Raw genomic sequence first — 16,206 nt, forward strand, 5'->3', positions numbered from 1 at the left:
TCGGTCTGGGATCGATCTCCGTCGGTGGGCCCATTGGGCTATTTCTCGTCACAGCCAGTGCTCCACAACTGGTATATCAAAGGCCGTGGTATGTGCTATCTTGTCTGTGGGATGGTGCATATAAAAGATCCCTTGCTGCTAATCGGAAAGAGTAGCCCATGAAGTGGCGACAGCGGTTTTCCTCTCTCAATATCTGTGTGGTCCTTAATCATATATCTGACGCCATATAACCGTAATTAAAATGTGTTGAGTGCGTCGTTAAATAAAACATTTCTTTCTTTCTGTGCTTACAAAACTCAAGACTTTAAGTTCACGGCAACGCATACAAATTGTATGCATGTGTTGGTCACTGAAGTCTAGGCTAACTTTTTATTATCTTCTATATGTGTGAAAATACGTCTCTCGCGGCCGGTTAGGATACAGCTTTACCCGACGCGACCATAACGACAGTCTTCATTTTGAAGTTGTTATCGACAGTTGAAGCCGCCAAGTAAAACTTATCTAATCAATGGTTTCTAAAAAAAAACTAAATCGCTCGTATCGCTCGTGTCACCCGATACGGTTGGAATACAGCTTAAAGCTAAGCTGTATCCTAAACGGACGCGAGCGATATGAGCGATTTTTTTTTTTTACAAATCATTGATTTCAAACGGCGTATCCTAACCGTATCCTAACCGCACGCGTGTGACGCGACTGATTAATCTATTGCGACGCACGCGTGCGGTTAGGATGTGGGCATTGAAAGCCACAATTTCTAAAATAATCGCTTTCATCGCTCGCGTTAAAAATCCTCTGTGTGTCTCACAGGTTCCCGATGACAACGTGTACCACGCCGTGGCCTTTGAACCCGTCATCGACAACAGTGACGTCATGCATCACATGCTGCTGTTTGGGTGCGAAAGCTACATTGGTGATATGGTAAATAGTTTTCCCATTCATCACCCTAAAGGGTGATACGGTTCTGCCGCACCCCTCACCCCTCCCCTCAACCCCGGGCCTCGATGACAGATCCGTCCTTTGTTTATCCAGTTCATTTTTATTTACGCATTAATATTTTTTAGTTCCCTTGCTGCTAATCGAAAAGAGTAGCCCATGTAATGGCGACAGCGGGTTTCCTCTCTCAATATCTGTGTGGTCCTTAAGCATATGTCTGACGCCATATAACCGTAAATAAAATGTGTTGAGTGCGTCGTTAAATAAAAACATTTCCTTCCTTCCTTTATATTTTTGACTGCGTTTAAAAAGAGACGGGTTTAACTCAGTCGATAGTTAGGGTTGTAGGATCAACCCCCCTCGGCGGTCACTTTTTTTTCTCCCGTCCGAAACCAGTGCGCCACGACTGGTATATGAAAGGTCGTGCTATCTGTCTGTCTGTGTGGGTGAAAGTGCATATAAAACACCCCTTTGTAGAAAGGAAAAAATGTAGCGGGTTTCCTCTGAAGGCAAATTGACAGAATGTCCAAAGATTTGACACCCAATAACTAATGATTTGGGTGGCAAGTTCGATCGCCTAAGGTACGATGGGTTGCACAATCTATCACGCAATATAAGCTGGGTGGCACGATCGATCGCGTAAGATAAGATGGGTGGCACAATCGATTGCGTAAGATAAGATGAGTGGCACGATTGATCGCGTAAGATAAGATGGATGGCACGATCGATCGCGTAAGATAAGATGGATGGCACGATCGATCGCGTAAGATAACATGGGTGGCATGATCGATCGCTTATCATAAGATGGGTGGCACGATTGATCGAATAAGATAAAACGAATGACACAATCGATCGCGCAAGATAAGATGGGTGGCACGATCGATCACGTAAGATAAGATGGGTGGCACGGTCGATCGCGTAAGATAAGATAGGTGTCACGATCGATCTCGTTAATTGCATATGTTAAACATCAGATTTCTCAAGACTTTGAGAGACGTTTGGAGAGGGAGTGCTCATTCCAACTGGGGCGTCGGAGCTGGGTAATTTTGCCATTTTTTTTTTTAACAGCTAGTACATACTCGTGCATATTTTAGTGTTTTTTTTCTGTTTGATATTCGAACAATAGAAGTAGATACCTTTGAAAATGTTTCAAGCGGGAACACCCCTGCAGAACCACCTGCAAGAGGGGGACACCCTGCCTACACCCACCATCTCTATCCGCCCCTTCCAACGCTCCTGCCCAAGCACCACCCCATGGATCCTCTCCTGAAAAATTCATCTATTCTGTAGAGTCCGCACAGATGTGGTGTCACAGATCAGAGATGCGCGTCCTGGCTCGCGCAGTGGACGCTGGGATTGAAAGGCGACGTCTGCGCATATCGTCAAACAGGGATCCGATTCGGAAAAAACTCCTTCAGATTCTTCGCACTGCAGATTCATTGGAATAATGCTAACCATATTCAAAACTCAACAGGTCAGACTTAGAGTCGTATAAATGTACTAGACAGAGGTGATCTATTTTATTACTGTTAGCCAGTAATAATTGTAGGAGATGGAGAGAAGGATAGGAGAGGGAAAGAGGGAGGGAGTGAGAGAGAGAGAGGGAGGGAGGGGAGGAAGGAGGGGAAATAGCAAAAGAGAGAAACAGAGCAAGAGAGAGAGAGAGAGAGAGAGAGAGAGAGAGAGAGAGAGAGAGAGAGAGAGAGAGAGAGAGAGAGAGAGGGGTACTATTTAAGCTATCCTACCTAATGATGATACACGTACGTGGTTTTGAATTCGTATTCCGGTATCAGCTTCTAACCAGTGATTTTAACGGCTTAATAAGGAAATGTATAACGCCACTACACTACTGTAGTGTACACCAATCTCTCAGTAACCATGACCCGTAGAAACGATATCTGGAAGAGGGGTTGGGGTGGCTCAGTCTCTAATGGAGTGGGCACAGTCTCTAGTGAGATGACACACGACAGCTTTTTATTTTTAAAACTGAATAAAAATAAACTTTATCAGTTCCCTTTTACTGTTGTTGTTGTTGTTGTTTTAAAGGTATACAATATATATATATATATGCGAACACCTTCCGAAATGGCACCATTAGCAGAACTGTTTTAAATGTACATATTAATTTATTTCACTTTTATTACAGATAGTTCCGGGATGCGGATTTTCTACACCAAGCGCTTGCGTCAGTTTGATGCAGGCAACGTACAGATAGGCCAGAATGATTTGGAAATTCCTCCCGGAAGTGCGCACCACAGCGAAGTCGGCGGCTGTTCTGGCCGGTGCACGAAAAAACTACTGCCCCACCCGATATATTTAACACGAACGTACATACACATGCATTATCTAGGTGGGTACGCGAACAATAATGTAGATAAAGACACATATTAACTATACAGACCTAAAGTTGTCATAATTTTATATTTATTGAAATAAAATCAGTATCTGTTTTTCAAGATTGTGTGAGGGTACGGAGCGAGATATATCATATAGCCCAGTGGTAGAGTGTTCGCGTGGGGTGTAGAGGGTTGTACAACGTAATAAAAATGACGACGAATAGTATGTTGCATCAAAATTGTTGGAGATACCCGTTGACAGTAAAAACACATGTTTATATTAAAGGGACATTCCTGAGTTTGCTGCAATTTTTAAGATGTTATCAACTAATAAAATGTTTCTACGATTAAACTTACATATTAAATATATTATCTCGTTTAGAATATTAGTGGCTGTATATTAAACGAGTTTCTGATCGTTCTAATATATGTACCAGGTTAATTTTCATTTTATTTCCTAAAAAATAATTTGTTCGTACATACGAAATTATTAAAGAAAAAATCCAGTCTGGGCTTCTTACAAATATTAAGACGATCAGAAACGCATTGAATATACAGACAATGATATTCTAAACAAGAAAATATATTTAATATGAAAGTTTAATCGTAGAAATATTTTATTAGTCGAAAACATCTTACAGTGCAGCAAACTCGGGAAAGTCCCTTTAAAGGAGAACTTGTCTGCATTTTGTATTTTTACCAAAAAAAAGTATTATAGGATAGGAGATTCCAGTTTCTGTTTATGAAATACCACGCAATTTACTTTTTATTAAAAGTGTATTTGTGTGCATTTTGTATAGGATGAGACATTCGAGGTTAAGAAATATCATCGCAATGATACATAATGATACACGTAAACAAAAACTATAGAGGACAAAAATATTTGCGAAACTTAGTCTAACTATTGCGGAACATAACTTTTTGTGTGTGGGCTTTTAAAATGGTATTATTATTATTAGTAGTATTAGTATTAGTATTATTATTATTATTATTATTATTATTATTATTATTATTATTTCATTTATTTATATATTTACCTCTATTTATTTATTTATTTATCTTATTTATCTTATTTATTTATTTATTTATTTATTTATTTATTATTATTACTACTTCTACTTTATCATTATTAATTGTTGTTGTTATTATTATTGTTGTTGTATTTTTGTTGTTGTTGTTGTTGTTATTATTATTATTATTATTATTATTATTATTATCATAATTATTATTATTACTACTACTACTACTTTATCATTATTAATTATTGTTATGTTATCATTATGATTATTATTATTATTATTATTATTATTATTATTATTACTAATACTACCACTACTGCTTTATCGTTATTAGGTTCCAGCGGTAAACTAGAGCTGTATCGACACGGGAGGCTTGTAAGTGACGTGGCCACAGACGCGCCGTATGTATACAGTCAGTCACCCATACACAACCACCAACCACCTGTTCTAGTGCTGCCAGGTAGCCCTTTAATTGAAGGGATTGACAGATGAATGGATGGACGGAAGGACGGACGGACGGACGGACGGACGGATGGATGGATGGATAGACAGATATATGGATGGTTGAATGGATTAATGAATCGATGGCTATATGAATGCTTATGTGTTGCGTGAGAGTGTGTCTGTGTCTGTGTGTATGTTTGTGTGTGTGTGTGTGTCTGTGACTGTGTGTGTTGTGTGTGTGTGTTGTGTGTGTTGTGTGCGTGTACGTATGTGTGTCTGTGTGTGTGTGTCTGTGTGTGTGTGTTTGTGTTGTGTGTGTGTGTGTGTGTGTGTGTGTGTGTGTGTGTGTGTGTTGTGTGTCTGTGTGTTGTGTGTGTTGTGTGCGTGTGAGTATGAGTGTGTGTGTTTTGTGTGTGTGTTGTGTGCGCGTGAGTATGAGTGTGTGTGTGTTGTGTGTGTGTGTCTGTGTTGTGTGCGTGTGTGTGTGTGTGAGTGTGTGTGTGTGTGTTGTGTGTGAGTATGAGTGTGTGTGTACTCTCCGGGTTCTGTTGTGTGTTCAGTGCACACTCCTGGTTTTGTTGTATATTTGGTGATCTCTCCGGGTTCAGTTATGTGTCCAGTGGTCTCTCCAGGTTATATTGTGTGTTCAGTGATCTATCCAGGTACCGTTGTGTGTCAGGTGATCTCTCCAAGTTCTATTGTGTGTTCAGTTATCTCTCCAGGTTCTGTTGTGTGTCCAGTGGTCTCTCTAGGTTCTATCGTGTTCAGTGATCACTTCAGGTTCTACTGTGTTCAGAGATCTCTCCAGGTTATGTATGATGTGTGTTCAGTGATATCTCCAGACTATGTTATGTGCAGTGTTTTATTGAGTGTTAAGTGATCAATCCTCCGGTTTCTGTTGCATGTGCTAAATTATTGTCTGGGTCTGTTGCGAGTGATATGTCATGTTCAAGTTCTCTTGTGAGTGCTACGTCATGATCATGGTATGCTATATGTGTGTTTTGTCATGTTCTTCTTCAGGTTTTGTTGTGTGTACTATGCCACGTTCAGGTTCTTTTGTGTGTGCCACGTCATGTTCAGGTGTTCTTGTGAGTGCTATGTCATGTTCAGGTTCTATCGCAAGTGACTGGATAAGGGCCGTGGTATGCGCTGTCCTGCCTGTGGGGAAGTGCATATAAAAGATACCATGCTGCATTAGAAAACATTTAGTGGGTTTCCTCTTATGACTACGAGTCATAATTACCAAATGTTTGACATCTAATAGCCGATGATTAATTAATCAATGTGCTCTAGTGGTGTCATTAAACAAAACAAACAAATAAACTGTCGCCAGTGCTATGTCACGTTCATTTTCTATGATGATATTTTCTCATGTTCAGCTTTTTGCTGTTATGTTCAGGTCTTGTTGTCATTGATGCGCCAAGTTCTGTTGTGTATGCTATATATCATGTTCAGGTCCTGTTATGTGAGCTATGCCATGTTCATGTCCTGTTGTGTGAGCTATGTCATGTTCAGGTTCTGTTGTGTGAGCTATGTCATGTTCATGTCCTGTTGTGTGAGCTATGTCATGTTCAGGTTCTGTTGTGTGAGCTATGTCATGTTCAGGTCCTGTTGTGTGATATGTCGTGTTCATGTTCTGTTGTGCGTGCTATGTTGTGCTAATGTTTTGGTGTGTATGTGTGTTGTGTCATGTTCACGTTCAACATTCTGTTGCAAATATTCGTTAACTGTAAAGTTAATCAAAATTCATAGATCTTGCTGTGGTTTATGTTGAGGCCACATTCACTTTATTCGCCTTTTAACTTTACGTCTGATTACACTGTCTTCTGTTACTGGACTTTGTCCTGGATAACTTACAATTGCGTTTGTATGTGCAATATTGTTAATCCATAATGCCTACATTAGGGCAATCCTATAGATCTTCAAAGGCAGCTGACAGACGGAACTTGATCAGTGTAATTATGCTTGCACGTTGATCGTATATGCCACATATGCCACATTATTATGAATTAAAATTGTTCTACAGATACAAATTACATGTTGGAAACTTTGCTTCGATTAAAAAAACTTCAAAATAGATATTTGTTTTTCAAGACAATTCACCAAAACATGTTTATTATTATAATTATGGTGCACATAAAATAGCAAACCATACCAACATTAATGTTACTGCAATTCCTATTTATATATACAGACACGATTCTTGTCTGTTGCCAAATGGTTCGTTGCATGCAGTATAAAAAATAATTCCCATATTAGACCGGGCTCTCACAACGACAAAAGTCATATTATTTTTAGGATTCAAGCACATAAAATATTGACATAATGTACGCTCTATTGTACTTCGCAGTGAATGCATATGGATCGTATTTGGCACATACGACCTGTGTCAGACATAGTTATATAACGAACTGTATTTAAAATGGGTGTATCTACCACATACGACCAGTCGTGTTCACAAAATGGACAGCAAGGAAATCGGAGGAAAGTCGTACGTGTCAGTTACGTCTATTTTCGTGTAAATTGGTATCTGTGATTCACTTACGACCATTTAAATCCTGTATAAGCGATGCTATTAGGGACACAGCTACGATTTTTTGTGACAATATGTAATCGGTATCTGCCACTTACGACCTTTTAGCTCTCACGCGACGATTTATTCGTATTAGCATTGTTACAAAACAGCTATATGGGGTTGCAAACGAATCACTGGGTATTCTTACATTGATTACCACTAATTGTGAGGGTAGAATGATGGAAATACATGGTGAAAAGGTCTCGGGTTAGCATATTTAGCCCGAATATTTGTATAATGTTTGCCCAAATTTGAGGTTTCTCCTCATGTCTCGTACGTTTATGGAACTGACGGTTGACTGATTGTTAGTTAGTTAGTTAGTTTTCTTTCACAGGCGATGAGCTACGACTGACGTGTGTCTTTGACACTAAAACTGGCGACAAGTATCGAACGAAACCAGTCTATTTCGGCGAGGGTTCAAATGTAAGTAGTATTTGGTTGTTAACTCGTCTGTAACCGTCTTAACTCCTTCATAATATATTAAAGTTGCTCTCTTTAATACATATACAAAACTTCATATACGTTGTTTTCACTTCCTACGTATCACATGAGTTTGTTTTGCCGTTATATGGATCATTCGACCGCTGCAACCCATCAGCCAATAAAGAGGGAGATCAAATAGGTTCTATGACCCCCCCCCCCCCCCCCCCCCCCCCACACACACACCACCACCACCACCACCACCACCACCCATGCCAGTTTGAAGTGCGTTTATAATTCATCATTCACAATATATAACTCAAAATTTCCCCAATAACGCGTCTCTAAGAATCTTATTTAAAACATTTCTGCGGAGGATCCCCCTGAATCTCCCTTAAAGGGACATTCCTGAGTTTGCTGCACTGTAAGATGTTTCCGACTAATAAAATATTTCTACGATTAAACTTACATATTAAATATATTTTCTAGTTTAATCGTAGAAATATTTTATTAGTCGGAAACATCTGTGTCCGTATATTCAATGTGTTTCTGGTCGTCTTAATATTTGTAAGAAGCCCAAACTGAGTTTTGTCTTCAAATAATTTCGTACGTACGAAAAAATAATTTTTAGGAAATAAAATGAAAATTAACCTAGTACAACTATTAGAACGAACATAAACACGTTTAATATACAGACACTGATATTCTAAACAAGAAAATATATTTAATATGTAAGGTTACTCGTAGAACTATTTTATTAGTCAATAATATCTTAAAACATTGCAACAAATTCAGGAATGTCCGATATTTCGTTCACGTTGTGAGCGTGGTTCATTTGCCGTTAAAAATTTTGAAATATAGACCCCTTTTAGAATTTTGTAAACCCCCTCCCCTCACCTCCTCCCTCCCCCTCCCCCCGACACATACTTCCGTTTATAAGAACCTGGATCCACCACTGTTACTCGAATGTTTGTTTGTTTGTTGGTGTTTATTTATTTTATTTTTTTAAATTATTTTTTATTATTATTATTATTTTATTTTTTACAAATATAGTCAAAAAGACAGACAGACAGACAGACAGACATTCATACAGACATATATGTCTTGTTGTTAATGACATATTCATTTCCTCTTTTCTTCTGTTTTCTACTATTCCAGGCTGAAATGTGCTACGCCTTCGTCACGTATTACCCACGTGTTCAGTATTTCGACCAATGCATACAGTTTGCAGAGTATGACATTTGTCATTCGGGTAAGAGGAAATTAGCATATGATGAAAGTTACAAACTGACGGTGTTTATACAGGACGCATGAGTTAAAACTGCCCTGCACACCATTCCGTATATCAGTTATTACACGTTGAAGAAAATATAGTGTGATATTTTTCTTATCACACATGAGGTTTGACATCCAATTCCGATGATTAATCAATGTGCTAAATGGTGTCGTTAAACAAAACACACACATTTCTTTACCACACATGAGAGTGATCTGATTGGCTGCTATACGGTGAATACCCAGGCGCCAAAGCAATATTATCCAATGAAATAAGCACTGATGAAGCTGATTTCTCTGAGACGTATGTCCACCGTACAAGCGCTAATAATTCGTAAACTCATTGTAGTTGAAAATACGTTCAAATTTCCTTTAATCACATTTTTCATTTAACAAAAACCACCCCAAACACCTAAGTAGAACACTACACTCCAATACATTACAGTTCGTTAAAAACGTATCCAACTCACTTTCGCTTATAAGATAATTTTTGAAAGAAATCGTAAGATCCTTGGTGTCTAAAGGCCGCTCATGTTTTGTACGAAGCTATATTCAGTCAAGTTCAGTTTCAATTCATTGCACAATACCAAACAATGTGAAGTCGGCAAACAGAGATAAAAAAAACAAAACAATATATAACATCATTATGAATATACAGGTCAGACGGAGACATAAAATTTGTATTCCTATTTACAGGAATAAAATGTCTCTTTTATGAAAACGAAATGGTCAAAGTACTTGGAAATAATTAAATTAAATGACTGCCTCATTGATAGCCGGAACAGGAAGTTTACAAAGCTTGAGTAGTCGTTATCGATGAAACTAGCCGCTTTAAACCCATTTTTTTCTGATTTACCTTAAAGTTTAAAGTTTGTTTTTGTTTAACGACACCACTGGAACACATTAATTAATTAATTAATCATCGTATATTGCATGTCAAACATTTGGTAATTATCAGTGGAAACTCGCTACATTTTTCCTAATGCAGCAAGGAATCTTTTATATACATTTTTATATACAGGAAAACACATACCGGTTCTTTATCTAGATGTGTTGCACTGGTTGGAACTAGAAAAAAACCCAGAACGCAAGCAATTGAATGGATCCACCGAGGTGGTTCGATCCTGCGACGCAAGCACCTCGAGCGAGCGATGAACTGACTGAGTGAAATCCAGCCCCCGATTTACTTTAAAGATGACAGGTCGTAGTATCGTATCCATGGTGTACCTGTTTGAAATGTTACACGTAGCGACTTTAGCCCCTTAAAGGGACTGCCTTGACTTTGGTGCCTACCAACAGAGACGTTTTCAAGACTGCATTTGCATATTAAATGCATAAAATATCAGTTATTGTGTATTATATCATTTTCTGATCGTTGTATTTTGTACTAGGTCAGATTGTCCTAATATATATATATTTATTTTTCGTACGTAGATAATTGTTTAGAGGTTAAATCCACTTTCGGCTACTTACAAATATTAGGAAAACCAGAAACACCTTGGATATACAGACACTGATATTCTAATATATATATATATATATATATATATATATATATATATATATATATATATATATATATATATATATATATATATATATATATATATATATATATATATATATAGTTAAAAACCCCTCAAGACCGGACCCTCTTTATACCGGAATTCTCTCGAAACCGTACGTTTTCCAAAGTCCCGTGATTTATGCATCTTTAACACTAACATTTTACTCTCTAAACTGGAAACCTCTCTTAACTGAACACCGGAAGAATAATTCAGTCCCAAACTATTTAGTGCAATTTGTACCTCTGAAAACCAGAAAACTAGACCGTTGTCAGTCATTATTGAGCCACTAATCGGTTCATTTATTGTCACTTCGCCGTCTTCAGCCGGATTACCTGACTGCGAACATAGCCGGTGCAATATACACATGCTCAGGGTAGCCACTAGTGGAATGGAATGGACTGGAGAATTGTTTAACGTGCACATTCAGAGCAAGCTGTTGTAGCGTACGCCTGTCCTAGGCACAAGTACCGGCCTCCGTCCAATGGATGTTTAATCACCGTTACATATGGCTGTGTACGTTTGGCAAATCGCACTTACGCAATTACAGATCACGTGACTTCTTCGATATCCATAACAAACATGTTTGCGTGGTTAAATGCCAGTGGCATTTCATTTTCATATCGATTTTCAAGATGTCGGATCGTCCAGCGAAACATCGTCGTGTTGAACTATTACTCGATGACTTCATTAAAAGTTTTGAAAGTTCACCTAAGCCAACATAAAGGTCACTTAGTGTAGGAAAATCAACTGTTAGAGATATCACCAAGGAACGACGCAAATCCCCGCAAACCGGACACCTCTGAAGATCGGTCATTTTATTCGGTTATGTGGGTGTCCGGTTTAGAGGAGTTTCACTGTATGTATGTATGTATGTATTGATGTATGTATATATTGATGTATGAATATCTATATATTGTATGTATGTCGAGGTTGACTGTTACATACATAGATATTAACGCACTGGCGCAGAGGATAATTAAATCCATTCTGGCCTCAGAAATTATCTCGTGTCGTTGCTGGGACTCGAACCTATGGCACCGAGTCGCCTGTATCTTTGCAGACTTGCCACGATACCTTTTGAGCTGTTGAGGCATGTATGTATGTATGTATGTATGTATGTATGTATGTATGTATTTTTATATTTTGAATATCTCTATTGTATGTATGTCGGGTTTTGACTTAAACATACATATATTCAATGACGCACTGGCACCGGGGATATTAAAATTCTTTATTGCCTTCACAAATTTCCTCATGCCGTTACCGAGACCCGAACCTGTGGCACCCAATCGCCCGCAATTGTTGGGCCGGAACGCTACCAATCAGACCAACTACGTTCCACAAAAAATAGAACGATCGTTAGTCGACCATATTCGTATGTATGTATGTATGTACGTACGTAGGTAGGTAGGTAGGTAGGTAGGTAGGCAGATATATAGATATATCAATATGCTCTAGTAGTATCGTTAAACAAAATAAAGAAACAAACATTTGGCAATTGCAGCAAATTCAGGACAGTCGCTTTAATATTTATGAAAAATGTTACTGTTTTCTACACAACTACTATTCTGTAAATGAAATTTATTTGGATTCATCAGTAATGTTTGGGACGTAGCCTGGTGGGAAAGCGCTAGCCTCATGTGTGATAGGATGCAAGATCAATCACCTTCTATGGATTCGGTTCCTCCACCACCACCCCCTCGAGTCAACCAGTGTCCCACGCCTCGAACATCAAATATCTTGGTATGTACTGCCCTGTCCATGGGAAAGTGAACATCAAATATCTTGGTATGTACTGCGCTGTTCACGGAAAAATTAAGATAGAAATGCCTAGCTGCAATATCAGTAGGTGTAGCAGGTTTCTTTTCCTTTTCGACCTCTCAAAACCGGACACTCTGTAAACCGGAATTCCCTCAAAATAAAACGTTTTTCACGGTCCCCTTTAAAATATCACGACAGAAAATAACCTCTCTAAACCGAATACCTTCTATAACGGGACATTGTTTTCTTGGTGCCGTGGGTGACCGGTTTAGACAGGTTTCAAAGTATATTACGTTATACACCAAACAGCCATATATTTAAAACTTGTGCTGAGGTGTTGTTAAACAAAATATTCGGTTCCTTTCGTACTGGAATATTCGTTTCCTTTCGTACTGGATATTATTATTATTATTGTCCATTTAAAGGGACATACCCCAGTTTTTAAACACTAAGGCATATTTTTCACTGTTAGAGACGTTTATGATCACTGAAATCAAACATTACTTATATTTTATTGTTTAGATTATCTATTTCCGTACAACTGAAGTGTTTCTGGTCATCCCGGTGTTTCCAATACCACAAAATGTATTTTTCATATTAAAAAAAGACGCACATGCGTCTGAGAAGTAATGGTTACTGAATAGCGTTTTAGTCTATGTTTAAGGGTATTTCAACGTCACATACTCTTGTTTCGCTCTAGTATATCCAACCTTTTTTAGGTTTCTAAATTAACCAAAAAAAAGTGTCCATGTTTACGGTTTGAAACTAGTGTCTAAGTGAAAAATATGCATTAGTGTTTAAAATCTAGGGTCTGTCCCTTTAATAATTACGATAACTCTTAATATACATTATAGTACACAACTACTTATTTACTGATTAGTCAATAACTATCTCATTGATAATGGAGTATTTTCACTCTAGGCGGTCGCTATGGAAACTGCAGCTTCGGAGAATTCAACTCTTTAGCTAGAAAAAGCTTCATACCAAATGTCACCAAGTTCTGTTCAACCAAGACGGAAAGAACGCAAACAACTTGTACTCCCGAATGTGCGCAAGCAATTAAAACCTTTAAATCTCACGCGTGCATGCAGGTATGTAGTACATTCGTACCTATGAAGAAGAAATTTATTTTGTTTATCGACACAACTAGAGTACATTGATTCATTAATCATCGGCTATTGGAGGTCAAACATTTGGTAATTCTGACATAGTCTTAGAGAGGAAACCCGCTTCATGTTTCCAATAGTAGCAAAGGATCCCACAGACAGGATAATACATACCACGACCTTCGACATACCAGTCGTGGTGCACTGGCTGGAACGAGAAATAACCCAATGAGCCCACCAACGGGCATCGGTCCTAGACTAACCACGCCCCTGGTACCTATGATCCCAAAAAAGAAAAAAAGGAGTCACCAACAACATCAACAAAAAAACTATAAATGCTAAATAAATAAATCCAAACAACAACAACAAAAATAAAATAATAATAATAAATTCAAAAGAAGAAAAAAGCCAACAACAACAACATAACTACAAATGTTAAGAATACAAATGCTAAATAATTAAATAAAAAAAAAAAAAATAAAAAAAATAAAAATCAAAATCAAAAAAAAAAAAAAAAAAAAAAAAATCAACAAAGAAAAAAGCCAACATCATCAAAAACAAAAGTATAAAGGCTAAATCGGAATGGACTGAATTCTTTCATTACGATATCAAGTGGCCAAAATATATTCTCAGGCACCCAAGAAACTATAATAAATCTTTTTCTGAAGTGTATTCCAGTCAAGACAATTTGGAATGTTTTTATACATTTTGTAAAGACACCAGACACTATATAGTACATAGTACATCTTGTTCGGGAGTGTATTCCAGTCAAAGCAATTTGGAATGCTATTGTCCAGCTGATACACAATAACTGTCCTCACATTCATAATTTGTCTCTTCATGTCGAATTGATTCTTCTGGGTGAAAAGAATAAAACAATAGCAGATGTAATTTTTTTTATCCCTATTTATTACTTGCCAAATTCTTTATTTACAAATGTAAAGTAATCAATACAAATATCAAACATTTCAAATATGTTCTAAAATCTAGATATATAATTGAATGAAGCATCCATCATAGTAAAGGTTTACACAATACATTTCAAATATGTTCTAAAATCTAGATATATAATTGAAGGAAGCATCCATCATAGTAAAGGTTTACACAATACATTTCAAATATGTTCTAAAATCTAGATATATAATTGAAAGAAGCATCCATCATAGTAAAGGTTTACATTTCAAATATGTTCAAAATCTAGATATATAATTGAAGGAAGCATCCATCATAGTAAAGGTTTACACAATACATTTCAAATATGTTCTAAAATCTAGATATATAATTGAAGGAAGCATCCATCACAGTAAAGGTTTACACAATACATTTCAAATATGTTCTAAAATCTAGATATATAATTGAATGAAGCATCCACCATAGTAAAGGTTTACACAATACATTTCAAACAAAGTAGGCTATACATCATAATTTATTTAATATGTAACCAGGTCATATTTGGACAGAATTTTATAGTAATATCTCTTTGTGTTTGTATTTCGGTTGTCATGTATAAGTCAGCTATGTAACACTATACACTATAATTAAAGAATAATCTGTGTATGTATGGATGAATATATATGTATATGTTTCAAGGTGTTTAGCTTTTTATGTATGTACAGATCATGTATGCTAGTATGTATGTGTGTATGTATTGATGTATGTATGTATGTATGTATAGATGAATATATATGTATATGTTTCAAGGTGTTTAGCTTTTTATGTATGTACAGATCATGTATGCTAGTATGTATGTGTGTATGTATTGATGTATGTATGTATGTATGTATGTATGTGTGAGTGTTATAAATAAATGTTCTCATAATCCCATTTATACATAATTACCTATTACATTTGTTACTTTTCTTTACACACATACCGTTTAGAGTTTATGTTGTGTTTCATTTTATAGAATATCCATTTCTGTGATTTTTGTTTTAACAGTTTATGATAGTATAGATTGATAAATGTAAGAATAATTAAGTAATTGTAATACATTGATATGTTTTTGATTGTAATACATTTGTCACTTCTCCCCTGTGGTTGTGGTAGATACAAATATAAACAGGCGTTCTGTGAATAAAAAACAATTAACAGCAACAAAACAAAACAAAAATATCTCAATTGTATTCAATACCTGTTAGTTTACTAGTATATTCAATAGCTATACATTTCAATTTAACAGAGTACATTTATATTTAATACCTTTTTTATATTTATTCTATAATGTTGCATTTATATTCAATGTTACATTCATATTAGTAATTTTAGAATTATGTTAATAATGTTTCATTTGTGCTCAATGCTTTGAATATACATGTACATACATATATATTCAATAACTATGTTTATGTACAGTTACTGTGTACAGGTATTAAACAAAAGTGAATATTGGCAACATGCACACACATACAGAGAGAGAGAGAGAGACAGAGAGAGAGAGAGAGAGAGAGAGAGAGAGAGAGAGAGAGAGAGAGAGAGAGAGAGAGAGAGAGAGAGAGAGAGAGAGAGAGAGAGAGAGAGAGAGAGAGAGAGAGAGAGAGAGAGAGAGAGAGTGAGTGAGTCCCACATACTAGTAATATTGTTCTACTACTGTGTTTCTTCGAACAGGGTCGTCTGGGGACTTACGCTCAGAGAGTTGTGTTGTCCACAATACAGAGGTGGCCGTCAGTGAAGAACGTCATGTTCAGCAATAACACCGACTGTTACATGCGATAATAAATAAGGTTTCCTATATTTTGTTATTTGTTAACGAGTGTCACATCAAACACATTT

The 16,206-nt window shown here is 36.8% G+C and overlaps 1 protein-coding gene across 1 annotated transcript in view; it reads left to right on the plus strand.

Moving 5' to 3' along the window:
• Positions 1–16,167, plus strand: part of LOC121373170 (dopamine beta-hydroxylase-like) — a 21,068-nt gene extending 4,901 nt beyond the window's left edge. Inside the window, exons 3-10 of the mRNA XM_041499630.1 lie at positions 808–918; positions 2,224–2,407; positions 3,080–3,283; positions 4,623–4,748; positions 7,642–7,730; positions 8,886–8,979; positions 13,253–13,422; positions 16,042–16,167. Coding sequence (XP_041355564.1) covers positions 808–918; positions 2,224–2,407; positions 3,080–3,283; positions 4,623–4,748; positions 7,642–7,730; positions 8,886–8,979; positions 13,253–13,422; positions 16,042–16,149 — 1,086 coding nt within the window. The 3' untranslated portion in view covers positions 16,150–16,167. The remainder of the gene's footprint in view (positions 1–807; positions 919–2,223; positions 2,408–3,079; positions 3,284–4,622; positions 4,749–7,641; positions 7,731–8,885; positions 8,980–13,252; positions 13,423–16,041) is intronic.
• The last annotated feature ends 39 nt before the right edge of the window (positions 16,168–16,206 follow it).

This window comes from Gigantopelta aegis, chromosome 1 (assembly GCF_016097555.1).
Source record: "Gigantopelta aegis isolate Gae_Host chromosome 1, Gae_host_genome, whole genome shotgun sequence".
NCBI classification, from domain to species: domain Eukaryota; kingdom Metazoa; phylum Mollusca; class Gastropoda; order Neomphalida; family Peltospiridae; genus Gigantopelta; species Gigantopelta aegis.